Source organism: Podospora anserina, chromosome 1 (genome assembly GCF_000226545.1).
Source record: "Podospora anserina S mat+ genomic DNA chromosome 1, supercontig 4".
NCBI classification, from domain to species: Eukaryota; Fungi; Ascomycota; class Sordariomycetes; order Sordariales; family Podosporaceae; genus Podospora; species Podospora anserina.
The window spans coordinates 500,313-528,294 of NW_001914853.1; the positions used below are offsets into that span (position 1 = coordinate 500,313).

At 53.2% G+C, this 27,982-nt stretch overlaps 13 protein-coding genes across 13 annotated transcripts, besides 1 other annotated feature; 4 read left to right on the forward strand and 9 right to left on the reverse strand.

Annotated features, from left to right (window-relative positions):
• Nucleotides 1-1,046: 1,046 nt before the first annotated feature.
• On the reverse strand, nucleotides 1,047-1,886 carry PODANS_1_15730 (uncharacterized protein; the record flags this gene model as incomplete). The annotated part of the gene is made up of 1 exon (XM_001906976.1): nucleotides 1,047-1,886. One exon carries the CDS (start codon nucleotides 1,884-1,886, stop codon nucleotides 1,047-1,049), a length of 840 nt encoding a protein of 279 aa, XP_001907011.1.
• Nucleotides 1,887-2,035: 149 nt separating this feature from the next.
• Nucleotides 2,036-2,904, reverse strand: PODANS_1_15740 (uncharacterized protein; the record flags this gene model as incomplete). Its single annotated transcript, XM_001906977.1, has 4 exons — nucleotides 2,036-2,301; nucleotides 2,372-2,497; nucleotides 2,669-2,725; nucleotides 2,802-2,904. 4 exons carry the CDS (start codon nucleotides 2,902-2,904, stop codon nucleotides 2,036-2,038), a joined length of 552 nt encoding a protein of 183 aa, XP_001907012.1.
• A 4,650-nt stretch (nucleotides 2,905-7,554) lies between these two features.
• On the reverse strand, nucleotides 7,555-8,427 carry PODANS_1_15750 (uncharacterized protein; the record flags this gene model as incomplete). The annotated part of the gene is made up of 1 exon (XM_001906978.1): nucleotides 7,555-8,427. A coding segment is annotated over one exon (873 nt), but the record flags the coding sequence as incomplete, so codon positions are not given.
• A 961-nt stretch (nucleotides 8,428-9,388) lies between these two features.
• On the reverse strand, nucleotides 9,389-10,372 carry PODANS_1_15760 (uncharacterized protein; the record flags this gene model as incomplete). The annotated part of the gene is made up of 1 exon (XM_001906979.1): nucleotides 9,389-10,372. The coding sequence occupies one exon, from the start codon at nucleotides 10,370-10,372 to the stop codon at nucleotides 9,389-9,391; it is 984 nt and encodes a 327-aa protein (XP_001907014.1).
• Nucleotides 10,373-10,935: 563 nt separating this feature from the next.
• Nucleotides 10,936-11,045, forward strand: a tRNA (tRNA-Thr).
• Nucleotides 11,046-11,108: 63 nt separating this feature from the next.
• Nucleotides 11,109-11,771, reverse strand: PODANS_1_15770 (uncharacterized protein; the record flags this gene model as incomplete). The annotated part of the gene is made up of 1 exon (XM_001906980.1): nucleotides 11,109-11,771. One exon carries the CDS (start codon nucleotides 11,769-11,771, stop codon nucleotides 11,109-11,111), a length of 663 nt encoding a protein of 220 aa, XP_001907015.1.
• A 481-nt stretch (nucleotides 11,772-12,252) lies between these two features.
• PODANS_1_15780 (uncharacterized protein) lies at nucleotides 12,253-13,749 on the reverse strand (the record flags this gene model as incomplete). The annotated part of the gene is made up of 2 exons (XM_001906981.1): nucleotides 12,253-13,473; nucleotides 13,624-13,749. Coding segments are annotated over 2 exons (1,347 nt in total), but the record flags the coding sequence as incomplete, so codon positions are not given.
• An 899-nt stretch (nucleotides 13,750-14,648) lies between these two features.
• PODANS_1_15785 (uncharacterized protein) lies at nucleotides 14,649-15,378 on the forward strand (the record flags this gene model as incomplete). Its single annotated transcript, XM_001906982.1, has 2 exons — nucleotides 14,649-14,931; nucleotides 15,011-15,378. The coding sequence occupies 2 exons, from the start codon at nucleotides 14,649-14,651 to the stop codon at nucleotides 15,376-15,378; spliced, it is 651 nt and encodes a 216-aa protein (XP_001907017.1).
• A 1,383-nt stretch (nucleotides 15,379-16,761) lies between these two features.
• On the forward strand, nucleotides 16,762-17,884 carry PODANS_1_15790 (uncharacterized protein; the record flags this gene model as incomplete). Its single annotated transcript, XM_001906983.1, has 3 exons — nucleotides 16,762-17,306; nucleotides 17,367-17,469; nucleotides 17,525-17,884. 3 exons carry the CDS (start codon nucleotides 16,762-16,764, stop codon nucleotides 17,882-17,884), a joined length of 1,008 nt encoding a protein of 335 aa, XP_001907018.1.
• A 731-nt stretch (nucleotides 17,885-18,615) lies between these two features.
• On the reverse strand, nucleotides 18,616-19,934 carry PODANS_1_15800 (uncharacterized protein; the record flags this gene model as incomplete). Its single annotated transcript, XM_001906984.1, has 2 exons — nucleotides 18,616-19,374; nucleotides 19,557-19,934. The coding sequence occupies 2 exons, from the start codon at nucleotides 19,932-19,934 to the stop codon at nucleotides 18,616-18,618; spliced, it is 1,137 nt and encodes a 378-aa protein (XP_001907019.1).
• Nucleotides 19,935-20,940: 1,006 nt separating this feature from the next.
• PODANS_1_15810 (uncharacterized protein) lies at nucleotides 20,941-22,202 on the reverse strand (the record flags this gene model as incomplete). Its single annotated transcript, XM_001906985.1, has 3 exons — nucleotides 20,941-21,516; nucleotides 21,572-21,928; nucleotides 21,990-22,202. 3 exons carry the CDS (start codon nucleotides 22,200-22,202, stop codon nucleotides 20,941-20,943), a joined length of 1,146 nt encoding a protein of 381 aa, XP_001907020.1.
• A 1,158-nt stretch (nucleotides 22,203-23,360) lies between these two features.
• PODANS_1_15820 (uncharacterized protein) lies at nucleotides 23,361-24,524 on the forward strand (the record flags this gene model as incomplete). Its single annotated transcript, XM_001906986.1, has 1 exon — nucleotides 23,361-24,524. One exon carries the CDS (start codon nucleotides 23,361-23,363, stop codon nucleotides 24,522-24,524), a length of 1,164 nt encoding a protein of 387 aa, XP_001907021.1.
• Nucleotides 24,525-24,762: 238 nt separating this feature from the next.
• On the reverse strand, nucleotides 24,763-25,086 carry PODANS_1_15830 (uncharacterized protein; the record flags this gene model as incomplete). Its single annotated transcript, XM_001906987.1, has 2 exons — nucleotides 24,763-24,863; nucleotides 24,921-25,086. The coding sequence occupies 2 exons, from the start codon at nucleotides 25,084-25,086 to the stop codon at nucleotides 24,763-24,765; spliced, it is 267 nt and encodes an 88-aa protein (XP_001907022.1).
• A 432-nt stretch (nucleotides 25,087-25,518) lies between these two features.
• On the forward strand, nucleotides 25,519-26,920 carry PODANS_1_15840 (uncharacterized protein; the record flags this gene model as incomplete). Its single annotated transcript, XM_001906988.1, has 2 exons — nucleotides 25,519-25,812; nucleotides 25,877-26,920. The coding sequence occupies 2 exons, from the start codon at nucleotides 25,519-25,521 to the stop codon at nucleotides 26,918-26,920; spliced, it is 1,338 nt and encodes a 445-aa protein (XP_001907023.1).
• Between the last annotated feature and the right edge of the window lie 1,062 nt (nucleotides 26,921-27,982).

The following is a 27,982-nucleotide window of genomic DNA, read 5'->3' on the forward strand; positions in this document are numbered from 1 at the left end:
GTGGGAGTGCAATCTCGGTCCCCTGATCGAGGACACCGCTGTCTCTGTCAGTTACTTGGATCGGTTAAAAATCCATGATGCGTAGGCCGATGCGAATCTCAATGCAGAAGTGCCACCTCGATAGATCCTATGCGAGTCCGGGTCGACATTCTGCTCACAGATACACCACCCACCCTTTTCTCACCCTCCACCACTCACTGCCCACTATCCCTTCAACCTCCTCCACACAACCTCACCACAAACAACACCAAAAGCCACACTCAAAAACAAACCCGCTTGCAATTCTCTCGAAGCCAACTATGATAATAACAAAGTAGATAAGTTTTTGTTTTTCCCCTCAGGCATGTCTTTACCCTCCATGCAAAAGCAAAAATAAAAGATGTAATAACCCCCCACTTTCCCTCAAGACTAGGAAAAACAAATCCCAAGAATAACACCACCGCCTTAACCTCCCACCAATCCCGACCCCCAATCCCCCCATGTGCATTTGTTCTTGTTCCGTCCTCCTCTTAACACCCTTCCAAATACCTACCCCCCCCTCCCCCCACCCACCCAAACCGAACCAACCACCAACACACCAGCAATGCAGAAAACGCAACAAAACAAAACAGAAACAAAAATCCCAATTTCCTCCTCTTTTTTGTTTTCCCCCACCTTCAAAACCCCACAATCAGCCTTCCACCAAAACCCATCCATCAACCACCCCCCCTTGATGTTTGCTGTGCAACCCAAAAAGTAACCCTTGACGCGACTCCCGCCAGATTCCCCATATAACAATGCCCAATTGCCCCACGCCAAGTACCATAAAACACCAAATGTCTTGATCTCCACCTTTTTTAAAACCCATTTGACCAGCGAAAAAGCGCCTCATGATCGTACCCCCAATCCGCCGTCCTGCGTTATTGTTGTTGTAGTTGTTGTTGTTGTTGTCGCTGTGCGTGTATAGCTGCACAAAAATCCCCGCCTAGACTGACTCCATCAGAAAAACCTAAATGTTGTGTTGGTTGCAGGGCAGTTTGTATGGTAAAAAATCTTCCACCACCTGATTAACCCCAGACGCTAGCCTGGGGCTTGCTATTGCCCCAACCACCACGACCGCCACCCCAGCCGCCCAGCCCAACATTCCCAGCAGTCTCAGCCGTGGCCGAGGCAGGAGCAAGGGCCGCCCCGTTATCCTCAGCACCCCCAACACTGTAACCTTGGCTCAAAGGCGAAGGCAACGGAGTCGTCGACCGTTTGTTCAAAACCGGGTTCGACGGCGATCCGCCGCTCACCGAAGGGCGAGTCCCAATGGGAGCAACAGACCCCTGGCCGGGCTTGCCGCCCTGAGAGGCCTGGCGAGGCGGGGACCCTCCGGGAGAAGAAGCGCTGGTGCGAGTCGTTTGCTGAGCCAGAGGGGCGTCGTACATACCCTTTCCTCCACCGCCGGGGTTCGACTGAGGGCTCGAGTTGCTGTTGGCGCGTGCCTGGTCGTTGCCTCCGGCAGATGCAAGTCCCTGTCCGCCCTCCAAAGGACCCTGGGCGCTGGGATCAATCTGGCCCAAAGAAGCACGGCCAGAATCATACATGGGACCCCCGCCATAGAAGCCGCGAGCCTGGGGAGGAGGGGGGCCACCAGGAAATTCACCCTCGCCGTACAGTGCCTGGCGTTGTTGAGCAATAAGCTTCCGGCGCTCTTCCTCAGGCAGGCTGTTTGGGCTCAAGGTGCGGTCGGGCTTGTTAAACCCAGCAGGATCGACGATGGCAGCTAGAGGAAAAGTTGGCGTTAGCTTATAGTCTCCCAAAATGGATCTTGCCGGGAAGGAACAGTTAGGAAAAATAAGTGTAGACAGGGAGATCCGCCCCAAAACATCCTCGTATACACAGTTTAGGAAGCACAGGACCATGTGGCGTCGAACCGCACTTGTGGCACAACACAGTTTGGGGACAGAAGCGGATGAAGCCCCAAAAAAGGTGCCAAGCGCTTCTATTTTGTTTTTTTCTGATTTTTTTTTTGTTTTGTCTTTGGTGTGATATGGTAGGAAGGTTTCTGATGCTATACAGAAGAGGGCGGCCTACTCCGGTTGTATTGCTGCTCCTGATGGTAATTACGAAGCTCACGCTCCCGCTGAGCAGCCATTCTCCTCTTGGCCTGCATCATCTGCTCCGCCTCGTTCGAGCCGCGCGAGGTCTGGTGCCGCTGCGATGCGTAGAAGTTCTGCAGGTTGGTCGGGTTCTGGTGAGGAGGACCCCCGCGGACATCACCAAAGTCGGCCACGGAGTGGGGACGGGATCCGGGGCCACCGCCGGGAGCACGGGGATCTGGATGATTCAAATGTCAGTGGGTCGGGGCTCATCAGCACTGGCCCGGCCAGCCCCAGACTATACTCACCGAAGCCTGGGTATCTCCTGGGTGCAGCAATCATGTTAGGAGGAACAAACTCACGACGACCACCCACGCCAGGCGCTCCATACATCTTCCCGCTCTTGAGCAGGTTGTCGATGGCACGGTCAACCTCTGCACAGCATCAATGTCAGTGGATATTGCCCCAAGCCCCTATTTTCCATCAAACATTCCACCGTTTCCAGCCACAACAGCATGTTGTTCTTGTTGGATGGGTTGGGTTCGGATGTATTCGTGATGGTAAAGTATAAATCGGCGGTAGAAAAGTGCAGGTTTCAAACATACCCTCGAGCTGGTGGGAAAACGCCGCAGGCTCCTCGCGGGGGATGACCGAACTAGCACCTGCATGGGAGTTGTGTTATCAGCAAAAGGAACGACGTCTATTAACAATCGAAGCCCAAAAGGGTGAGCGACATACCGGACCGCGCGGGAGGAGGGGTCTGGTGATCCCAGCCGCCACCGACCTGAGGAGGAGGAGCGGGAGGCCATTGCGATTGCGAATTCTCGTAGTATGCCGCCATGGTGTCGAGATGGTGTTTTGATCAGAGGTTCTGGGCCCAAAGGTCGCAGCAAAACAAGCCGGAGAGAAAGTGACGGAGTCCGATCAGGGATTGACTCTGCAACGGTTTTCCAGTCAGTGTCAGTCAGAGATTAATATTTCGCAAGACCGTGTAAACAATCAAGAAACCAAGAAACAAGGTTCGGGAGGCGGGCGACGAGTTCCAAAAAAGTACACGAGTGCCCCAGCAGCCAAACACACACACACACACATAAAAAAAAAAGAAGCTTCGGGCGTTGTTCCTTCGTCAAGGAGAAGGTGAAGCGCGACTTGCGCAGCTGTCGAGCCGTCAGGGTGAGAAAAATTCGATTGCCGCCCCCGACCGACGGTCGCTTCCTCTTTCGACTGACGGCCTTTGCCGTACAACCAGACACTCGCAACCGGTGACCAGTTGAGTGATCAGACACCACACAGAGCCAGACAGCGTGGAGACACACACACAACGCCTCAGGCCGCCCGCCAGCTCAGCCCAATCCCAAGGTAAGGCAGGTAGGAATAACCCACCCACCTCTCCTCACCGCATGACAAGTCGACTCGACAAACACAACACAGACAACACAAGGCACTCACCAGAGGAAAAAAAAGTCAACTCGCACCTTTCGCTGAAAGGTCCCGGTGTGATTCAAAACTGTTGGCAAGTGGCAACAACACTCAACAGAGCCCCGAAGAGGAGGAGGAGAGGGAAAGAGAAAAAAAAAGGTCGCACGCACCCCAACGCGCCAGGTAATTTTAGTCGCTGGCTGAGAGTGGAGGGTTGCGTTAGGATGAAAAGACCGGGGAGATGGAGGTTCTTGGGCCCCGGCGCAAAGGACAGCGGGACGTGGGTCGATCGGCCTGACGTGGGTGGCAGGGGCCTTGTCCAGTGATTATCCCCCTTTTCAGAGTATTTTATATCAATAGGTAGGTAGTTTGCTTGAGAAGCAGTCATCAAGCAGAAGGAATAGGAATGATTCCGCAGTTCTGCAAGCTGCCTGCTGGGATGGTCAGGCAGCTCAAAGGTCTGTATGTAGCATGTCACCTAACAAGGTACCTTACATGTCATGTCATCCACCACCTAAAGCTAGCCCAGGCCACTGCCTTCTTCAGCAAAATCTGCCCTGCCTTACAGGACTGACTGCTCAACCAACAAACTGGAAACTACTTTGGAGAGTATCCTTTGGGATGAAAGCTGGAGGGGCGCCACACGCTGGTTGTCACTTTCTGCAGAAGAACGCTAACGATGTCCCGATGTCCAGGGTGGCCTGGGAAAGGCTTCCACCATCGAAACGCGATAACGGAGAACGGAAATGACGACGATGAGAAAGTCACGCCAGTTTTCATGAGCGAAACATCGGCAATGTCTATCAGTTGTAACCATGGTCACATACCGAGCTTTTCGTGATGGGGGTCGAATCCATGGGACTGGCCTCGGTGGCTCTCGGAAGGTTTGCACGCTTTTGCAACCGAATTCCAATCCATCGAATCTTCAAGGTTCTCCCATCTGAGATCTGCCGAGAAGAGCATCCGCCGTTCGCCTCTCTTTTCTACTTTGATATCAACCTTGGGCACTGCGCACTCTTTCTTTCTTTCTTCTGCTTGAATGGGCCCCCAATCATCTCCTGCTCCCACAAGCCTAATTGCATGTGAACCGAGAGGTGACACAAAGGCTGTTGCAACAAAGTGTCAAGAAGGTCCGTCATTGGCACGCCGAGGCTGATTTGAGAAATCGAGAGACGCATCAACTCCAATGAACCCGGGACCTTGGCCAAGCGGGTTCGGCACAAACCAAGGTGGGCACCCGATACCTCCCCGTGATAGCGTCACTGCTTCAGTCCCCGAAAAGGGAAGGCCGCACCGCGAATAGGGGAAGCCGGCGGTCGATGCCGTCCGGGAAGAGCTTTTGAAGAACTTTGTTGAAGAAGAACTTGCTGTCCCAAACCATGAGCCAATGGACGATCTGGCTTCGCAACACGATGAGCGCTGACAACATGACAGCCGGTATCAATCGTCGAAGTCCCCATCTCTTGCGATGCCTTGATGTTCTACAATCTAAAATGTCCCAATTACCTAATAAATAGTCCGGGCGCGATTGCGAAATGCGGTGTCATATGGTCCCCGTCTTCAACACTTCCCACTGTTCTCGTTCCCACTCTCGGGAAGGAGTTCCCAGCAGAGTGGTGAACGTTGCGGACCCTACACTAGGAATGGCTCCCTAGCGCCTCCGCAGGGGTCTGTTTGGATCTTGGTAATCGGGTATGATTATAGGGGCCTGGTACTGCTACCTTCTTGTCTCCTATATTATGTCTGTCTCTTCGCCAGTCTGTATCCGGGCCTTTTTGTTATTGTTTTCGGCTTCTTCGGGTTCTGTACCGGAGCCATATTCAGTCTGTCTCTGCTCTGCTCTGCTCTGCATCGGCGTTACGTTGCAAAGGCGTTTCGAAAGCTTCAGACAGCGGCATGTGGACTTTTTTTATGCCGACTTTCATGGAAAAGTGTGGGGTTGAGTGAGGGGTAGTTCAGAGTTCGGACAAGATCGACCCGCCAGCTTTCCCTAACTTCAACTTCATTTGGAATGCTATACAGAGCGGCATCGGATTGACAGACTTTGGAAGCCCTATCGACATGTACAGCCTGTCCGGAAGCTTTCTTACCCGGTACATCTCTGCAGTAGTCCTCTGCACTATGGACTGGCTAGGCTTGATATTTGATAAAAATGGCAATGGGCTCAAACAATAACCGCCTTCCACAACAGCAACTTAAAATCTATCAGTTGACAGCTGCAACTTCATATTAACACTTGAGCTTCCCAAAGCCGGGACTGACTAAGCTCGCCGGAATCTCCTGTGGCCTGGTTTGCCAATGGTACTGGGAGCTTGTCCGAAGGAGCTGCTGTGTTGGGATCTTTGACATCAGGTATCTAACCTCTGGAGGCAGACATTTGTAGAACGACCACACAGCCACTGCTGACATGACTCCCAACAAACTTCAACTTCCTCACCACAAACCGACCAGGCAGAAATCGTCTGTATGAACTGCTATGTTACGTAGAAGAATCCCGAGAATCCCTAGCGGGCCGATTTGAATTTCTCCCAAGGCGCGCTGTACGCGGCGGTTTTTTAGAAACTCAGCAAGCTTTGCTGACAATTATCCAGGAAACGATGGCTGTGGCCAATATGCGCCAAGTTCACAGTCGCCCAGGCAAACAGATGGTGTGAGGGGGGAATGCATCACTCGCATCCGTCGCACGACATGTGCATCACGGCCATAGAAAGTCATCACGTTCTATTGACCAATGTCATGAAATGGTTTGACGACCCACCGCTCCATTTAACGCGCCAACTATAGGCCCGAGTCCCGTTGTGGGATTCATCGTAACTGCCCGCTCCAAGATGTTGAGGATAAGCGTGGGGTGTAGCTTCGGGGAAGACGAGAGACATTTCTACACCGTTCTCAGACAATGCCGCCATGGAATACTTAAGACATCACCAGACAGGCACAGCATATATTTCCCCCCAAGCTCGCCCAATACCGTTACGGAATCGACCGGGTCTGGCCACTCAGCATGCCGTCCTTTACTGCTATTTCGCTCATATCACCAACGGGGGGACGGCCAGGTCACGGTTTCTTCGGCGTTTAGACGGTCTGGTTTGGGCCTCATCGGCCACGCTCCCCGAGAGCGGAAGGCCATTCTTGCACAGTCAGCCTGGCTGCCTTCCAAAAGCTTCCGTGCAGATGGTTCTCTGCACGCCGTCAAACAAGGACTTGGAACTCTTCTGCAGCAACCCCGCAGTGTCACATGCCTATTGGCTAGGTCGTCGATACGGACCGCTTTGACGTTGTTGACTTTTGGCATCATATCGAAATGGATCAGTTACACTTGCCTCAAAGGCCGAGGACCGGCGTGGTCGCGTGGTCGCGTGGTCGCGTGGTCGGCTCTATATCTGGCATGTATGAGCTTTGCTCTGGTATTGCAAATCTTGAATCGTGATGGGCATCAACCACGAAGCTTCCCGTGTGCTTCTAGATGTATCTATGCTTCGGGATCGCATAGCCAACTCATCCGGAACTGGGACACATGAACACCTATGCTACTGCGTCCCAGTCATACCAGTTGTCGGGGCAGCACGACCTCGTCAGTCAACCTACTGTGCCCTGAACGTGGGTATACAACAGCCACATGGCATCGAAGTCCATGGTCGATGCCCGAGATGGTGTTTGATCTACATGATCTCCGTAAAACACCAATCAAGGAAGCGGCGGCAACTGTCAACAGAGCAATACGACACGCAAATGTCTCCGGTCTCCCGGTTTCCATATCAGGCAAGTATGACAATGGCCAGCAAACAGCTCGTGTTCGTCTGGTGGGGGGTTGGAACTTTGGGGGCCAAGGTGACACAGATGGTTCCTGTCAAGAGCTGAAATTTTCTCCAGTCTAAATGTGAACGCCCGAGGCAGATAGGTAGATATTGACTCAAACCAGATGAGATGGTTGGTCTTGCCGGCCGGGCAAGAATCTCACCGAACCTCGGTTCACATACCAACAACGGAGCGGCCCGCCTCCCGGTCCCGCTCCGGGCTTTGCAGAACACCAACCCCCTAGCATCACGCCACCAGACCACCACCACGCCCATCCTCACCCCTCCAACCCCGGAACAACCCCATACCCAACCCTCGAACACCCCTTCCCCCTCCCCACCTTCCTCACCCTCACCTCCCCGCACAGGTCCGTCCTTTCCACATGAGTCCCCCCACAGGGATACACCTCCGCCCCAACAATCCTCACAACCCTCCACCTCCCCCCGTCCGTGTTCTCCGGCTTTACCAGCTCCCCATTTTTCCCCCGGGGTATCAACCTCTCCAACCCCTCCCGTCTGAAATCCTCCTCATCCCACCACTCAACCTCAACCGGCATCTTCGCGGCCAAAAGCTCATTGACTTTCTCCTGGATCGGCTCCTTCCATTTAGAGTCTATCAACCCCCTAAACTCACACGCTGCCGAGTCTGGGAAATGCGAAGCCTTTAGCTCGTCAAAGTCTTCGATTTGGGACTCGAGGAGGTGCCGGACTGCGGAGCCGAGGACGTGACCGGCTGTGTGGAGGCGGGAGTGGTAGTTTCTTAGGTTGGCGTTGATGGTTTGGGTGATTTGGTCTCCTGGGGTGAATAGTGGCTGTTCATCAGGTGGGGGGACAGAAGGGGCAAAAAAGCCTAGGTGGAGGACTTGTGAGGGGTTGGTGATTGAATGGCGGGCGGAGATGACGGAGAAGGCTACCGAGGGGGGTGAGGTGAGGGTTATGTGGCCTTCGTCTGAGGGCTGGCCACCTCCCTGCGGGTGGAAGATTGTTGAGGGGAAGGTGAGGACGAAGGCGTTGGTTGGGGGGGATTTGAAGAGGGATTGGTCAGGGGCGGGGAGGGAGGAAAAGGGGGTGATGGTGAGGAGGGTTGTTGTGTGGGTTGCGAGGGAGGCGTTGTGGTGGAAGAGGAGTTGGGTTGGTGGTGGTGGGGTGGACTGCAAAGAGGGGTGTTAGTGAGTTGATGGAGGGGAGGATGAGGGGGGAGTGACCATTCTGTAGGCTGATACCCTGAAAGAGCAGATCTGGAAGTGGTAGGTGGGTAAGTTGTGATGAGATATTGATGTGATGTTTGAGATGGCTGCAAGCCGGTTTTTATTCACTGAAAGCGATGCGTACAGGGACCTGTGGCATTGAGATAAGAAAGCAAGTCTAGGCAGTCTACCACGCCCTTGCATTGACAAGGTGTGACGGTGTCGAATGCCCTGGAAGAGTAAAGTATCAGCCCTGGCAGGGTTTGGAGATGAACCAACAGAATATCACTTTGCAGGTATCGGAGATTTTGAGGTGGAAATAAACAAGGGAATATGCAGGAGTTTGAACGAGGATAACGGCGGACTGGAAGAACTTGTGTTCGGTGTGGGTTAGGGTTTGGTGAGACAGGTCGGTTTCAGTGTTGGGTACCACGTCGTGAATAAAATGATAGAGATTACCTCCTTTAAAAGGCTTATGGGCTATATTCGAAGGCTTAATCGTCAAATTCACATGAAATTTGTCTCTTGACGCCTAGTAGTTGTATTTAACACATGCTTATTCCCTAACTACCTTATCTTGTAATACCTTCAACCATTATTCAAACATCTCTTCGTTATATTCTCACGCTTATTGGTTACATTTTAAGACCTATTCAAAAAGAGTAAGGCCTTTTGACTGTCTTCAGAGGCCTGGTTATTAATATAGATGTAAGGGTCTGTTTCTTTTCTTTAAAGACCTCATACCTATCTCTGTAGGTGTACTCACTCTCTTTGAAGCCATATCAATGATACTTTAAGCCCTTGACACAATGTTCTGTCGCAACTTGGCATGGCTCCAAGATAGGAGAGGTGGAGCGAGACTGTGAAATTAAGACACAACTGAGGCTTCGCTATAGACCAACTATTCCAGTTCTCAGACTTCCAACTACTTCTCTTCCTCTTTCTCCAACACAAAATTCGCCACCCAAACATCCATGGCACAGGCGTGGGGAATAGTGTCATCACCGCACCGGCTCATCCTCCGCCTATCATCGAGAACCAGCTCTTGAGTAGCCGCGTTCAGCAGAGCCTGCACCAAACCCTCCTTCTTGGTGCCTTGCAGTCCCAGCTCATTGAACTGCTCCCTAAATTGGGTTGAACGAGCCCATGTGACATCGACAACTCCATCGATCAACTCTCCATCCGGCACCGTCTCCGCCTCCTTTTCCAACGCCCACCCGGTCTCCTCCATGGCCTTTTTTATCTTTGGAGGAGTGCCCAAAAACGTCACGTGGCCCCTGGTGTCCACGCCCTTCTTCTGCCTCTCCTCCCCAACTGCAGCCATCGCAAGCGCGGCGAACACATGCGACCGTGCATACTTGTTCGTGGCACGTAGCGCATGCTCGACAACAAAAACCCTCTTCACCCTCCCCTTCAACTTCTCAAGTGTGTTCTTCAGGACGTCCACCGAGTCCAAGTACCAGACGGAATGGAAAAACACCGCCACATCCCACTTCTTGTCCTTGTCGTCTCCGTCGTCGAGGAACTTGATCGCGTCCGCATTGTGGAAGGTGACCGTGTTGGGATTCCGTTGAGACACGGCGTGCTGATGATCACCCAGAGTCCACGGAGAGGGGTAGAAGTTTTCGGTATCTTGCACGTACCGCTCCAGCGAGCACACATACGAGTCAGGTGCGGGATCGAGAGCGTCAATGTGACCATTTCGAGACTTGATGTGTTGTGCTAAACAGTCCGTGACGGCGCCCATGCCGCAGCCTATTTCCAATATTTGGAGTGTGTTCTTGGGTAAGTAGTTAAGCATTTCGTAGACGTGCGTGGCTTGGGTTGAGTGCTGGTACCATGAGAGGTAGGGAGTCTGATGGCGGAGCCTGAAGGCATATCTGGATTTAGAGCTCGAAGCACCGCTCATACTGCAGAGTGATATTGAGTGAGTAGCCAAAAGAGAATGATGGGAATGATGGGAGTGATGATGATGATGATGATGATGATGATGATGATGTTGTTGTTGTTGTTACAATTGTGGGAAGAGGAGGAAGCAGGAATTAAGACCTGGTGCTGAGGAGCTCTTTCTTTCTCTCCTTCCTTACTCCTTAGGTCCTGCTTTCAGCCATGCGGCAGTGGCTGGGCGATCTGGAAGTGACCGTGTGAGAAAAGCGAGAACCGATGGTTAAGTTCAGCTACGCATAACAACCACGGCAAAAGTCGAAAGGTTCAAAAGACAGTCAATACGCCTTCGAAGATATCGCAGTCTCTGTATTTGTCCACAGCGTGTGATGGGGCCAGATCAGGAATGCGGACAGGGGAACTGACATTCAAAACGTTGTGTGGTTTATGCTTCAATGTGGTGAATGCGGCGTCGGTAGCGTCCCTGGAGCACGTCGAGGTTGTTAACGCCATCTCTATTTCCTGTCCACATCGTGCCTCATAAGTGCTCATCCACACCCCCGACACACACTTAACCTCCCAAACCCAGCCCGCTTGGCTCAGTGGTAGAGCGTGTCACTAGTAAAAAGCCAAACCCACCTTGTCTTCAACACACAAGGACAATGACAAGGTCATCAGTTCGATTCTGATAGTGGGCAAAACATCTTTTTGTTTTGCTACTCCCTTTCCTACACCCTTCCTTTTTCACCAACCATCACTCACTATTCCTTCCCATCCAAAACCTCCCCAACGCCTTTCACATTGCTGACGAGATCAACCCCCGACCCCACCGCCTCAGCCGCCACCCTCGCCGGTATAACCCCGCTCTCATCTTTAAACCCACCCGCCTGCCGTTCAGCAAGCTTCTCAACCTCTTCGTCTTGCTCCTCGGCAGGGATATACCCCCTCAACACCCCCTCCACATAACTGCTCGGCACCCCCTCCCTCAGCGCATCATCAATCCCCCTGTTCATCCTAACAATATACTCCTCCCTCGGTTTAAACCCCCCCTTGTCCCTCTCAAAGTCAATGTAAACTAACGCCTCCCTCTCCTCCCCCTTTCCCTGTTTGTCCCCATCCCGTTCCCAAATCTCGATTGTTAGTTCACTCTTCTCATAGGCGTAGGGGACTCCCTCGTTGATGTCCAGCATCTCTTCGTCTTCGGGTGTGAGGGCGTAGATCAAACCCCAGACTTCAGAAGGGGGCGAGGGTGTCGGGACGTGGGCGATGTTGGCGTAGCCGCGCGAGTTGATGAACCATTTGTGCTGGCGGAGACGTCCTATCCCTAGGTAAGGGGAGGAGGGGCAGCGGCGGGACATTTGGTCCAGCCAGAGGTTGGAGCCGTAGCCAAAGTAGAGTTTGTGGGGGGCGGTTGTTGTTGACATTGTTGTTTTGTTTGGGGGATGATAGTAATGGGTGTGGTGAGGGGGTGTTGATCTGGTCCTCTTAAGTGGAGGGCTGTGGGTAGGTATGGAGTGAGTGAGTTAGGATGAGTGTAAAGGGACAGCAGTGATGGGTAACGTGTAATTCCCGAACGGTTCGCATTGGGATCTGCACGTGAGTAACAGCTCAAGGTGAAAGGAATAAGCGGGGTTTATTAATGCGCAATAGATACTGGAGGCGGATTGCCCGTTTGCCAATCATTTATACCCTAACCCTGGCACTTACACCCCTTCGACAGCCCCTTTTCTGTGAATCTTGAACCCCTGAGTAAGAACAGCCAAGAGTTCCACGAGGAGCTCAAACGAAGAGAATATACATCAGCAGCACCGAGATGCGCTGGCAACATGTGCAACATTACCCCTCCGTATGTGCACACAGCTCCCCCCGAACGTCCCCCTTCTCCATCATCCGTCCACAACCCCCCTAAGCCTCCCCAGCAACCTCCTCCTCCCTCGCCAACCCCTTCCTCCTCGCCTCATTCAACGCCTTCAACTTGGCCGTCCCCAGCCCAGCCACGCCATCCTTCTGGTTATCCCCCAACCACGGTTTCTTCGAATCCCCCAAAATCGTCCCCGCCAAAAAGTACACCACCATCCCAAAGATGATCAACACAAACGCAATCGGGTACATCCAGTGAATGGTATACCCAAACACCCTCGTCCCGATAATCACACCCCAAAAGTTGGCCGTCAGCAGGTTCACATCAAAAATCGCCGCACTCCCCATCCGCAAGATCAGCGGAACGAGCGAGTAGAAAATGAACAAGCAAAACGTATAACCCACCAACCACCCCGCCACATCCCCGTTCCACGTCGCGCCCGCAAAGCTGCTCCGATCAAAAATAGCCGCCTGCACCCCGTTGATGCACACCCCGAAAATGCCCAGGAACGAAAGAACCTCGTACATTGGCCTTTTGGAAACAAACCACTCCTCGTAGACATTCGTAATGCCGTAGAGCGTCGCCCCCAGCAGACCAAAAAGATCGCCCTTGATCATGTCCTTGCCGTTGCCGCCGTTGGTGCCGTTGATGTGATCGCTGGCGAGGAGGACACCCATGCCGCCGCAGCAGATGAGGATACCGGCGATTTGAACGGGTCTGTATCTGACCTTGAGGAAGAAAAATGACAGGATGACCACGCAGACGATGGCCCAGAAATTGAGGAGCTGGGCAGACAGGATATTGGTGTACTCGTATGCCAAAACAGTGAAGTAATTTCCCTGGACGTCAAAGAACGACAGGATGAAGTACTTCCAGCCGTCGCGCCACAGGATGGAGCGGTATTTGGCCCAGCCATGCTTGTAGATGGTGTATGGGAGGTAGACAATCGTCAGCAGGGCGTAGTTGAAGAGGGTCTGGAAGGCGGGGATGATGGTGTTGACGGAGCTCAGGAACGAGGTGAAGGTGTTGGAGCCGGTGATGCACAGCGCCAGGATTTGACCCAGAGCGATGATGGCCCAGAAGTCGACGGTCAAGAGGTAGGAGTACCACTTGACCTCCTGGTTTTCGAGGTGCTTGAGGCCAGCGGCCACGGCGGCGGACTCGGAGTCGCTATCAGTTGTGTGGCCCTCGACACTGATTCTGGTGGTGGTGGCATGGGCGGTTGTCCCGTAGTCACCGGTGCCGTCTGTCTTGGCCATGACAGGCTCGACGGCCGTGTGAATGGTGGCGTTGTTGTCGTTGTTGTTCTCAGACATGATGATCTTGTCTTAATCTCTTGTTTGTTCTAGAAAAGTAGTAGTACTCTTCCACTTGAAGGTTTGGCTGTCTGATATGTGTAGTTAAATTTAGATTACGCAGAGAGAGTGTATATCTTCTCTGAATAAGTCTTTCTTACGTCCCCTCGAGCAAGCGCAAAGACTCAAAGTCGCCTGCCGTGAAGTTACTGATGTTTGGCTCGACGCATCAACCAGTGCGTCGAGAAGCTGAGAAAGTCGAGGGGCGCTTTGGAGCGGGAAAAGCACATGTGTTATTCGGTGAGATGTTGGAGGGGCAAGGGGCAAAACAACAGACGGTCAAATTCTCGTCGTGAGTTGTTCTGGTTTTGAATAGAGGTGAGTGAGATCAAGCTGATGCTTCAACAGCTCTGAGGAGGTGAAAGCCAAGAGAGAAAAAAAAAGACGACTTCTGGCGGGGCTTGTTATCTCCCGCAAGAATTGATTATCGATTCTTGGCAAGCAAGCCACGGTGAGTTGTTGATCGGAGGGGTGGGCGGCAACCCTTGAAAATATTTGCGAAAAAAACCGTTGAGTGGAAGGAGCCCAGCGGGGCCGGCTTGACGTCCGTTCAAGTTCGCCGGGATTTGGCTTGGCACCCGCGGCGGAGGTGTGGGGGCCTCAAAAGCGGGGCACTCGGCAGACCCAGTTTCGGTGGGCCTGCCGGCGGGAAGCACTGCATCTTTAGTCAATGTTCTTTCTACACATATAGCTAACACAACCTATGCAGGTGTCTGATGCCAATGCTTGTCCTGAATCGGGTTGCCGGCTTTTAGACTCTAATGTCCAGATCAGTCTCTGATGTCGACCAAACAAGCTCCTCCGGGCTGACACTGTACTCTAGGAGCATCGGTTTGGTTGCCATATCTACCTCACCTCAGCAAGTTTGCCGACTATTTCGAGATGTGAGGGTGTATCGCTGATAAGTCGGGTATGCTTTTGTCCCGGACTTATCAACAACTTTCCAGTCAGCGCAACTGCTCATGCCTACAAATGAGATACCTGATGAATTGACGGTATAAAACGCTCGAAACAAGGCGCAGAATTCGGCAATCTCACATCCACATCTTCACCTTGCCTTCAGAATTCTCTTTCTGCTCTCCATAATGGCCCCTTCTGCTTACAACAAGCTCCAGAACAAGCATGTTCTCATCCTTGGAGGAAGTTCAGGCATAGGTTATGCCGTGGCAGATGGTTCTCTCGCTTCTGGAGCCAAGGTCACCATTTCCTCCTCTTCTCAGACCAAAGTTGATGCTGCCGTTTCTCGTCTGAAATCAGACTACCCCTCCCAAACAGACACGATTGTCGGCTTCCCCGCTGACCTCTCCAACCCAACCAAGGTGGAAGACGACCTTGATGTCCTGTTCAAGAAAGCCGAGTCTACCCACGGTACCATCCACCATGTCGGTGGTGGCCGTCCTCACAGCATTTCACATGCGCCTCGTCCTTCCCATCATCCTTGGTAAAGTCGCATCTCGATACCTGCCCAAGGAGAACACTTCCAGCATCACCATCACCAGCGGCTCTGCGACAAAGAAGCCGGCGAAAGGGTGGACCCTGATGAGTAATTATGGCGGCGGACTCTCCACTTTGGCCAAGGCGCTCGCTGTTGATCTCGCGCCAATCAGGGCGAATGTGGTTCGACCTGGCTATGTCGAGACAGAACTCTGGACGGAAGAGCAGAAGGCATCCACGGCCAAAGCTGTCGCCAAATCAACGCTCACGGGGGTGCCCGCCAAGGGCGAAGATGTTGCGGAGGCGTATCTGTGGTTGATGAATGACAGCAACGTGACTGGAGCGGCGGCGGAGACGGATTCTGGTGGGCTGTTGGCTTAGGATGGTCGAATTGATGTTGATCTGCGGTTGGAGGTATTTGAAGGGAATGTCTCTTGCCAATATGCACAAGTTCTGTCGAAAAGTGTCAGCTGTCATGTGAAATTGATGGAAGGGTAACCTGCCCTAGATTCAGGATGGGATTGTCAACGTTTCAGAGAAAGACAAGAGTTTCCATGTTCCAAGGGTAGTATGTCAATCAGGGCGATCATGCAACCTTTTTTCGACCATGAAGCCCGGGGCCGTATCTTGAAGAACTCTCAACTTGCATCACTTGGTTTTTGGTACTTCGTGAACCTTTCGAGTTCTATCAAGATAGATCTATTACAAGTTGAATTCATCGAATTGTCTCGTGTTGGAGCTGACGTGGCTTACACGAGCTCGTTTAAGTGTTCTCCACGTGCAGGGTTCGTGTTGACATTCCGCCCAGCCAACTGCTCCTTCCTACCATCAGTTGGAATGTTGCTCCTTCGTTCCTTCCCCCTGATCTTGAGGCCACCGGGTATGACGTCCCCAAGATGGCGGAGCTTTGTAGGTACGGAATGCCCGGCCAAGGCGCGCGTTTGTCTGCGACGTCCCTGTCAATTGGCACAGAATAATGGGTTTGGGATTCATCACCTGTTTGCACCACCATGACACAACCGTTCGGGAGACATCCCGAGGAGCGCCTTCTTCAAGACCCAGTCACTCTGCTTCTGTTATTGTACCCCTGGTCTTTCAAGGCTACTGGGTGCTGCCGAGGGTATTACCATCTCAACAAGTTGCCATACGGCCGGTGCAACGAAGCGTCTCACAACCAAGACAGTACACACCCGCCACCTGCCCGTCTTTTCAAGTCTGGCGGTCTGGCTTCTCTGTCGACGAGATCTATTTGCCAGCGGCTGGGGGATCTTGTTTCATCCAGGAACTTTTCATCTGATTTTGTCGCCAACTTAAACGTCTTCCGGAACCAGTTCTTTTCACTCACAACCAAGCCAGGTTGACGATATCTCCTCTGCAGCGCGGGTAGCTGCAAGTCTCCTGCATCATCTCGATTTCGCCCTCCTCACCAAGACTGCCTCACTTCTGCTTGCATTAGAGACTGCTGTCAGTTCCCTGTGTCACCAGTGCCTCTCGTCAGCGGCCACCCGAACAGCACACACAAAGTAAGTGGACCCATTTCCCTGCCCGATCTTCTTCACCCCCCAAATCTCCCGCGTAACTACCTTCCCGGTCAGTTTCATCATGTTGCTCGACTTTCTGTAACTCACTATTATCGATCTGCACGCCGATGACCCCCTCCCCCTCCTGGCTTGTACACTCGCACCTCATCATACCCGTCTGATATATGGACGCAAGACTTGCCAACTGACCAACGAACCAGTCACCACTTGGAATCCAAATAACATGATCCCATCACCCTCAGGAAGTCCTGGCCGAGGAGACCGACCTGTCTCAGACATCTTAGACTCGCCCATAACCAGATCACCGCCGCCACCACCGCCGCCACCACCGCCGCCTCGGAAAGAGTTCAAAGCCTACGGTCAAGATTACCAGTACGCCGAAACTTGGTCCAATCCGCTTCCAGAGTTTATCGTTCACAACCCTGGTACCAAGAACGACGACCCCGGTGCGCTAGAAGCAGGAACGGCCGGAGTTACGGGGGGAATTGGAGCAACGACCAGAGCGGGGCCAAGACCTGAGAGTCTCGACGGCACTCAAGATACCAGTGCCAGCATGGATTACCAGGGGAATATTTCACATCATCGTCCCGACACTGTCGGGTCTAAGGGATCCGTCATGAGGGAAGCGGTCTGGGTACCGCCCTACGAGAAACCCTGGTACAGAAAGCTCACCCATCTTCAATGGCTCATCGCCACCGTTACTGTTCTCGGCATCCTTGCGGTTGTTCTTGCGATTCTGGGAGCGATGGGTGTTCTCACCGGGACAGCGTAAGCAAACAGTTTCTCGGGTTGCATTATTTGTTCGACCTGCTAACATGGTGTTCTCAGTGGTACTCAGTCGACCTCTGGCGCTGCCAACAGCACAAGCAGTGGCGCCTCAACATCGTCTTCAACGACATCATCATCATCACCAGCTCGACCAAGCCCAACAGTAAGTACTCATCTCTTCAGGAACATCTGCCTTTCAAAAAGCTGACACTGGGGAGTCACAGAATCTCGACAACTTTTGCAAAGACTCGGATTCATTTCTCAAAGACGTCGGCATCTACAGCATCCAAGTCGATGGTACGACGAACTGGGAGCAAGGATTTGATTCTGCCACCACGGCGGAACTCTGCTGCAATGCTTGCTTCAAAGCTTCGAATTGTGCCGGCTGGTTACATACCGGCATCGACTTCACACCCTGCACGCTTTTTTCTCTCAAGGAGGGCATTTTCGACGAGGCAAAGGATAAGGACAAGTGCCCGAGGGGTCAGGCGAACGTGATCACTTTTAAGGAGGATAACGCGAAGAAGGGTGCCTCTGCGGCAAGGGGACCTTGTAGCAACGGTTTCAAGTTCGGCTAGAGGGTTTTCTCATTCATGTTATTTTTCTGTTGAGTAGTATGTCTTGTAATTTTGGCCGAGAGGGGTGGTGGTTAGTTGGATGGCTATTTGTTACTCTTTTTGTTCACTCTCGCTCAAGGGAAAGGGAAGGAGGGGAGGAGATATTCCCCACGAAAGCCAGATCAATGATAGATATGTATGACATGGTAACTGGGAACAATGAGAGCCATTTTGGGGAGGGGATTATAGAGATTCAATTCTTGGAGAGATGTTTTGATGATGGGTTCTATGTATATACTTCGACGTTGCGTTGAATAGCATTCTTTGTGACTGGCATGGGCATCAAGGCGTGAACACATTCAACATGATCCAAAACAAAAACAAAATACTGAGCACATGTACAAACATAAAAATAAACATTTCTTTTTTTTTCCCCCAGAGGGAAAAAGCCTGTCTATTTCGCCGATTATTTCACCAGTTTCCTTTCACACCAAACCAATGAATCCAACGAGACCGTCCGTTATGTATGATGGGGAAGCAAACAAGAAAGAACCAAAGACAAGAAAAAAGGAGAACGCAAAACTTTGGAGAGAAAACTCTAAAATCTTCATGGCTTTTTTGCATTCCTGGTTTGCTGTGTGTGTTTCCTGTACCTGTTCCGACCATCCCGCCCCTTAGTCACCCTTGCAATTAGCCACTTACACCTATCGTGTCCTCCCCTATTCTAAAAAAATTGTATCCGAGGGATCGATTTAAAGGCGAAGAAGCTTAACGGCCTGCTGCTCAATCGTCCCCTCAGTAGGGAAACTCATCTCCTCCAGGCCCTGGGCATACGGCGTGGGCACATCAGCACCAGTGACTCTGGCGGCGGGGGCGTCCAAGTAGTCAAATCCATACTCCATCGTCAACGCCAAAATCTCAGCACTGACGCCAAAAGCAGGGAAGCCAGACTCGACGGCCATCAGACGGTGCGTCTTCTTGAGCGACTTGATGATCGTCTCGATATCAAGAGGCTTGATCGACCGGAGGTTGATAACCTCGACATCAACACCGTACTTCTTCTTAAGGTTCTCAGCCGCAACAAGGGACTGCCCGACGCAGCGGGAGAGGGTGACCAGAGTCAAATCCTTGCCGGAGCGCTCAATCTTGGCCTTGCCAAAGGGGATGACAAAGTCGTCCTTTTGAGCCTCGGCCGACATGGGGAAGGACTGGCCGTACATGAGCTCGTTCTCGAGGACGACGACGGGGTTGGGGTCGCGGATGGCAGCTTTGAGGAGGCCCTTGGCGTCTTCGGCGGACCAGGGGGAGACGACCTTGAGACCGGGGATGGACCCGTACCAAGCAGAGAAGTCCTGGGAGTGCTGGGCGCCGACGCCGGCGGCAAAACCGTTGGGTCCGCGGAAGGTGATGTTGCAGGGCTGGATGCCGCCCGACATGTAGAGGGTCTTGGCGGCCGAGTTGACGATTTGGTCGATGGCCTGCATGGCGAAGTTCCAGGTCATGAACTCGCACTAGACATTGAAGAAGGCATTGTTAGCGTATGTAGTAGGGCTAATTGAGTTTGGCATTGACATTTTTTGACAAGCTGTGGTGGTGGTGGTGGTGTGGTGCAGTGACGGTGATGCGCGCTTGTGGTGGGGGGATGCGGTGCAAAGGCGGGATGCGGGATGCTGCTGCAATGTGAGGCACTTACAACTGGGTGCAGACCGCTCAGGGCGGCACCGATGGCCAGACCGGCGAAGCCGGACTCGGTGATGGGTGTGTCGATGACACGCTTCTCGCCGAAGCGGTCCAGGAGGTTCTTGGTGACCTTGTATGCGCCATTATACTGGGCAACCTCCTCGCCCAGGATGAAGACCTTGTCGTTCTGCTCGAGCTCCTCGGCAAGCGCCTCGTTCAGGGCATCGCGGACTGTGTACTCCTTGACGCCGGAGGCGTCGGCATATGTCCGTCTTTGTACGCCGGGGATGACGGCGGCCCTGGAGAGGAATGGCGATGCGGTGGCCGGACGGAGGGCGGAGGTCCTCGCCGTGGCAGCAAGGCGAGCCGCTGGTCGGAGATAACGCGACATGACTTATTTTTTGATGGGGAAAAAAAGAGAATCCACAGGGGCACTAAGTCGCAGGAGGGGAGGGCGGGCTTTGAGTGCTGAGCTCGCTCGATGTCGAAGGGCCCGCTCGGAAGAGGTTGAGGCACAAACGAGTGCAAGATCCGCGAGGTCCGGAGGAGGAGGGAAAAGTGGTGATGCAAGAGGTGAAGTGAAGGTCAGCGCCAGAGGGAATTTTTTTGTCCTTTCACCTAATCGATGGAAGCTTGGGACAGCTCAGTCGGACTCTGGAGCGTTGAACCCCAACGACAAATTACGCGCTAGCTCAGGATCGGCTTAGTGAGCTGAATCCCTGTCCCTGTTCTGGTCCGCGCTCGGGAGCTTGGCCGGCCAAACCCACGCCAAACCTTCCACTTGACAGCTCCCAGGGGTCCACAGAAGCTGATGCCCAGTGGGGTGTTCAAACACTTATCATGATGAGATTGATAACTCCGAAAGCACATATAAATTGGGAATACTGACATGTTGGTATTTGCATTGATGCGGAGCGGTTCGGTAACGTTGGGAACGACACCGGAGTCCTCCCTCCCGGGCATCCGGTGTGCATTCACGCCCGCCGCGATATCCTTTTTTTTTCGGGGCTTACCTGGGTGTTACAGCGACCGGCCAAGCAGCGTGGGATTGGGTACCCAGATCTGAAATGCAGTGACCGCAGGACCCGCAACGGAGAGCTTCGATGCAAAGTTCGACCGAGAAAATGCTGACAAGTCAAAAGTACAAGATGCAAAGGACGAAGGTGGCTTGGGTTCAAACAAATCAAATGGTATTATATATACAACGAATGCCGAGCCAAGCCGGGTGCTGTCAGAACCCTAGATGACAACCTCCCATACTCGGTGACTATTATAAGCAATTACAGATTTTCTATATCTCCAATCCAGAGGGCCGTTTCCCATCCTTTTCATCCGCATCATTACGCGGCCCTAGGTCATCCAGTCGTGTGTCGAGATCTTCATGCGAGGGTATCTTTTTAGTTGAGGGGCTTCTGGCCGATCATGAGGTACATTGGGGTGAAGAGGTCCTTCTTGGCACCGGCGACGAGACCATCCGCACCCTTGGCGAGGGCATCGGCCGTCTTCTTGGTACCCTTGGGCGCAAGACCGACCATCTCCAAGAAGCCGGTGAAGACGTGCACGGCACGGCGACCGGCCTTGGTCATGCGGAGGACGGTGAAGAGATCAAAGTACGACTGCATGTACTTGGTCTCACCAGCAATACCCCAGTACCATGGGATAGGGTCGTCACGCTTGGCAAGATCCTCGTGGTGGAGGAGGTTGAAGCCAGCATCCTTCATGGCCTGGATACCCTCGGAGATGGTGACCATGTTGGAGATACCGTCACCCTCCTCGATGGCGAGACGGATATCCCTGTGCTCGAGGTTGTTGTTGTCGTACTTGTCGGTCATCAACCACTCGTACACACCGAACTTGCCGCCGGGCTTGAGCACTCTGTAGATTTCGCTATAGACGCCAACAAGCTTGGGGGCGTGGACGGTGGCCTCGATGGCGTAAACGGCATCGAAGGAGTTGTCAGGGAAAGACATTTGCTGATACGAGTTAGCACCGTTGCCAGGTAAACGCGACTCCGGAGCCTTGACGTACCATGAAATCACCCTTGACATATTTGAGCTGGCCAGAGAGACCCTCCTTGACGGCGTACCGGGTGGCGCGCTCAATCTGGTAGTCGTTGTTGTTGAGACCGGTGATGTGGCAGTCGGTGAACTTGGCGATCTCTCTGGCGGGACCACCAATACCGCAACCAACATCCAGAACCTTGTCACCGGCCTGGATGCCGATCTTCATGGCGAGGTAGTGCTCGTGACGAGCAATGGCCTGGTAGAAGCTCTCGCCGAGAGAGTAGCGGCAGAAGTGGAAGGACTGGCCCCAGCCATACTCATACAAATCGGTGGCCAGGTTGTAGTAGTGTCTGGTCAGAGTCGCGTACTCCTTGGTGCGGGCCTGGATAGGGGTATGGTCAGTACGCGTCTGGAGCGCAAGGTGAACAGCTGATGGGACCCACCTCTCTGTCGGCATCGGTCTCGTTCTCGGCGGTCTTGTTGTCGAAATGCTTGAAGTACTCGTCAACGGCGACCTTGTTGGCCTCGGTGTCCTTGGAAAGCATGGCAGCGAAACCACCCTTGGCCTCGGTGGACTTGCCGTGCATGGCCTTCATGAACTCGGCATCGCGCTTGTGGTCCTCCTTCTCGAGGGCGATTTGGTTGGCGGAAACCATGTTGAATGTTGAATTAGAAGGGAGTGAATAGAATAATTAAACCGAGTACTGTTGGAAGAAGCAGACAGGGAGAAGGAAGATGCGCAGAGACAGGGACAACGGGATGATGTAGCGGTGGGCAGGCCTCTAATTTATGTAGGGAAAAAGTTTCACGGCCCCTTATTGAAAAGAGCACATGGGGTCGACAGGCCAGCAATCTCCCGGCGCGCTGGAGGGGCGGTAGCTGCCACTGAAGCCCCACAGCAAGATCCATCGGATCCAGGAACAAGCAGCGGGAGAACTCGAAAACGCCATATCATTGGTCAATGGATGCACTAATGCCGAATACGGCAACAATTTGGAAGTTGTTCTGCTGTGAGCCAAGCACAACAACCCTCTGATCAATTACATGTGCTCAGGAAACTCGACCCCCTTATTCGCACCCGTACTCGGGTGTAAAGGCATACAACAGCGACTATGATAATTCTGTGGAGTTTGGAACTTCTGGTGGACATATTGACATATCAGACTAGCAATGCGTGGCCAGCGAATACGCATTGGTGTCTTGACTGACAGCTATGCTATGCGGTATGCAGCTGGAGGCGGTATGGCTCTCGCCTAGCAACGGTTGCTGTCAGTTGGTAGAGGTATCACAAGAAGCGGTAAAGCATTGACGTGCTTCCTAGAACATCTTCCTCGCTTCGACAGGCTTCGAAGTTCTGCAAGGGAGTGAGAAGAAACATCCAGAGCATGTTATCTTGTTTATCGAGATACTTTGTTGATATTGAACATTGAAGTGCGAAATGTGCATCATGCGATGTCGAGGTTCGCGAGTTTTGCGAATACGAATACGCTGCCAAGAAACTGTTAGAAAGCTTTGATCACGGCCCTCAGCCACAGCTTGTCGCAATGTGTGGCCACCGATAAGACTTTTATCGGCATTCTCAGAACCCCTGCCAAATTTCCAGCCACAACCCGACATCACGTCTATTCATCAGCCTTGTCATCGCTTGCGTTTTTGCTGCAACATCACATCACCCCACGTCGCGCAGATTTATCATCGACCTCCTTTCACTCTCCACCCTTTGCCATCGCGATACCCCATACCCGATACTCATTGCGAAATACAGTGAAAATACACCACTCGACACGTGCGACAGCGGCAAGAGACCGATCAAGATGCCACCACAAATCAAACAAGACCTGAACCGTTCTGGTTGGGAGTCCACCGACTTCCCCTCCGTGTGCGAAAACTGCCTGCCTACAAATCCCTACGTAAAGATGCTCAAAGAAGACTACGGCGCCGAATGCAAACTCTGTACGAGACCGTTCACCGTCTTCAGCTGGTCCGGCGAGGGCCGCGCCCACGGTCGCAAGAAGCGCACCAATATCTGCCTGACGTGCGCCCGCCTCAAAAACGCCTGCCAATGCTGCATCATGGACTTACAGTTCGGCCTACCTATCGTCATCAGAGATAAGGCGCTCGAGCTCATCGCGCCGGGGCCCCAGAGCGAGATCAACAGGGAATATTTTGCGCAAAACAACGAGCAGGCCATCCAGGAAGGGAGAGCAGGGATCGAGGCATACGAGAAGACCGATGAGAAAGCGAGAGAGCTGCTGAGGAGGCTGGCACAGAGCAAGCCCTACTTCAGGAAAGGGAAAGAGTTGGATTCGGAGGGCAACGCAGTGTCCGGGGGGCCTTCGGGGAGCGGGAGCGCGACGGGTGGAAATCCGGCCGTTGGAGCCGGGCTTGGCGGTGCTGGACCGATCCGAACACGAGATTCAAGAGCGGCAGCTGCCCTGGGAGCGAGACCAGGAGGTGGGAAGAGGGGACCAATCCCTGCGAATACCCCTCCACCTGGGCCCAAGGACTGGATGCCACCTTCGGATCCGACCATCATGTCGCTCTTCGTAACCGGTATTGAGGACGACCTTCCCGAATATAAGATTCGGGACTTTTTTAAGTCCTTCGGAAAGATCAAATCCCTGGTGGTGTCGCATATGACCCACTGCGCTTTTGTCAACTACGAGTCTCGCGAAGGAGCCGAGCAAGCAGCGGCTGAGTGCAAGGGGCGCGCGGTGATTGCCGGCTGTCCTCTTCGAATCCGATGGAGCGTCCCGAAGGCTATTGGAAATATGAACAGGGAGGAGCGTGGACAGATGCTGCGCGATGGGCGATCTGCCTTCCCTGAGGCCAAGAGGAAGGCCAACCCGAAAGCCATTGAAGGAGGAAGTGGTCAAGAGCAGGGTTCCTCTGCTCATGGTCAAGACCAGGGTGGACTGCTTGTTGCGCCACCTCCAGGACAGGATGACGTTCAATATGCTAGTCTCGCTGGTAACTAGGGAGGAAAAGTCTTTTGTGTTTCTGATTTCGGCAAGGCGTTTGGGAGGCTATCATTGCCACGGGATAGTTTAGGGTACGGGAGATACACCACTGCATCTGCATCATGTCATGTTATACTATTGTTACGTTGTTGTACACTGAGGGGTATCATAGACGGCTATTCAATACAAGGCGAAACAAAATCGCCAATACGCCGACATCTTTGCGCATTTGTTCCTGTCCACACATCAACCTCCACTACATCTCAGAGCAGCACTTGACCCCAACCCTTGGGTTCTTGTTTGCAAACTTGATAGACTCGTTGTCGCCTCTTTCAGTGTGTTCGTGAATCCGGAGCTCTATGTGGTGTGGTTAGCGCCACTCTTTTACTTGAGGGTTGTCGCAAAGGCATTTACTGTATGTGTTATCCTCCTGCTTGATACCCTGTACAACGTTGGCCTTCAAGAAAGCGGCAACCTCGTCGGCATGCTTCAGAGCGGGTTCGATCGAGGGGTCCGAGGGAGGGAGGGTGGCCTTGTCCCGGAAGGCATTACGAATCGACTCGCGGGCACCGGTAAGCATTCGAGTATCGCCTGACAAATAGACTTGTTAGCTAGGCGCACATGTACAAAAAACCCATGGACATGACATACCTTCAAAGGCAATCCTCGCGGCGCGCAAGAGGTTTCTGTAGGACTGGATGGCGGCCATTGTGATATAGGACAGTTGCTGCTCAACTCGGACAAGAGGAACAGTTCGAAAAGTTCAAGAACTGCTTCAACATTGCCTGCCCATTGGAAACACCCGAATGGCCTGGAACAACGAGGTTGATGGGGATGTGGACCTGCATTTCCAGTGCATATGATTGGCCACACAGAACTTAAGGTGGGTCTTCAAAGTGAACGGCCCAAAAAAAATCCAGAAGTTCACCAAAAAAAAAGTGCCCCTCCACCCCAAGTCAACTTTGGATCTCTCCAACAGCCTGTCGCTTTTGCAGAACCAAACACCGCAAAAATGGCCACTCCCATCGTTGTACCAACCCCTCTCCTCGCCCTCCCTGAGGGCTGGACTGCCGAGAAGGACATCAAGACCGTCGGCAAGCTCAGCGGTGCCACCCAGCGCACCCTCGAGCCCGTCGGTCCCTACTTCCTGGCCCATGCCCGCCGTGCCCGCCACAAGCGCACCTTCTCCGAGGATGACCGCATCCAGGCTCAAGAAAGGGCCAAGAAGGTCGAGAACGATGAGGACAGCGAGATCAGCGAGCCCGAGGATCCTATGATGCTCGCCCGCGATGCCAAGGACTGGAAGGTTGGTGGTTCACTTGTCTGTGGTCAAAATAGAATGGCACTAACCCGATTTTTCTCCAACATAGCAACAAGACCACTACAAGGTTCTCGGTCTCTCCAAGTACCGCTGGAAGGCTACCGAGGAGCAGATCAAGCGTGCCCACCGCAAGAAGGTCCTCAAGCACCACCCCGATAAGAAGGCCGCCGCCGGTCGCACCGACGACGACAACTTCTTCAAGTGCATCCAGAAGGCCACCGAGGTTCTTCTCGACCCCATCAAGCGCCGCCAGTTCGACTCCGTCGACGAGGAGGCCGATGTCGAGCCCCCCACCAAGAAGCAGCTGCAGAAGGGCAACTTCTACAAGCTCTGGGGCAACGTCTTCAAGTCTGAGGCCCGCTTCAGCAAGATCCACCCCGTTCCCATGCTTGGTGACGACAAGTCCACCAGGGAAGAGGTCGAGAACTTCTACAACTTCTGGTACAGCTTCGACTCCTGGAGGTCGTTCGAGTACCTCGACGAGGATGTTCCCGATGACAACGAAAACCGTGACCAAAAGCGCCACACCGAGCGCAAGAACGCCAACGCCCGCAAGAAGAAGAAGGCTGAGGACAACGCCCGTCTCCGCAAGCTTCTCGACGACTGCTCTGCTGGTGACGAGCGCATCAAGCGTTTCCGCCAGGAGGCCAATGCCGCCAAGAACAAGAAGCGTCTCGAGAGGGAGGCTGCTGAGAAGAAGGCTGCTGAGGATGCTAAGGCTGCCAAGGAGGCTGCTGAGAAGGCGGCTAAGGAGGCCGAGGAGAAAGCCAAGGCTGACCGTGAGGCCAACAAGAAGGCCAAGGAAGCGGCCAAGAACGCCGTCAAGAAGAACAAGCGCGTTCTCCGTGGCTCAGTCAAGGACGCCAACTACTTTGCCGAGGGTGATGCTTCTCCTGCCACTATCGATGCCGTCCTCGGTGACGTCGAGCTCATCCAGGGCAAGATTGAGCCTGAGGAGATTGCCGCTCTTGCTAGCAAGCTCAACGGCCTGAAGGTTGCTGATGAGATCAAGAGTGTCTGGAAGGCCGAGGCCGAGAGGCTCATCGGTGCTGGCAAGATCAAGGAGGGCGAGATCAAGGCTTTCACTGCCTAGATGTGGTGTTTATAAGCGTTCGCGCATGAGCATATGGAGGTGGGGATGATACCATGATGACTGATGGATAGACAAATAGATGGCTTGGCCAATAGAGCGAAGACAGTACCTAATATTTGACTACCATACTTGTGCGACGAAAGAAAATGATTGACATGGAATACGATCTAACAGGACCTGTATTTCCTTCCATTCGTGGCCTGGCGTCCTGCCCTTTCGACAAGAACCAAAAATCGCAAGACCAGACGACCCCTGAAAGCCTCCGCCACTTCGAGCCCGGGCAACCTCCCTGCTACCACTGCTGCTACTGCTGCCACCGCTAGTCCCGACATTTTCTTCCGCTTGTTGTCTTCTCTCCCCCTCCAGCTCGGCCTGTTTCCTGAAGCACTCCATCCGCTCCTCTTCGTTCTTTTTCGACTCTTGCGCCGACTTTTCTTTATAACCCTGCTCGGCACGATGCGACCTGTACAAGCACTGCTTCCAATTGTCTTTTTGTCTCTCTTGAGGGGTCGCTAGGAAGAGGGCGTATGGCATCATCCGCTCTCCGTTCGTCTTGTCCTGTTCCGTTGGTGTGCTGTTGAACTTTTGTCTGAGTCTACCCACGAGTGTGGTCCGGCCAAGGGGGACGACGGGGACGACGGGGACGACGGGGATTCCAAGAGTGGCGTGTATCATGAAGCTGGTCCGTTCGCAGAGGGACATCTGGGATAGGGCGGGGTGGTTGGTGGGGAGGGCGGCGCAGATACGGTCTGGGCCGGGGGGGGGGGGGGGGGGGGATGCTGGTTCGCTGGGTTTTGAAGGGGGAGGTTTGGGAGCTTCTGGATCCGGGAAAGGGGGCAAAAAATGGGGGGATAATGGGGGTGGGGGGGGGGGAAGGGCGAGGGGGGTGTGATACAAAAGGGCGGAAGGATTTTTTTTTTTTTGGTTGGAAAAGTACTCGGAAAATAAAGGTGAAAGTTTTGGGATTGGGAATATTAAAAGTGGTGGGTGGAGTGGGGTATGGGAAGAAAGATCTGAACGTTTGTGGTGGAAAGGTGGTTTTAGGAAAAAAAAGGGAAGGTT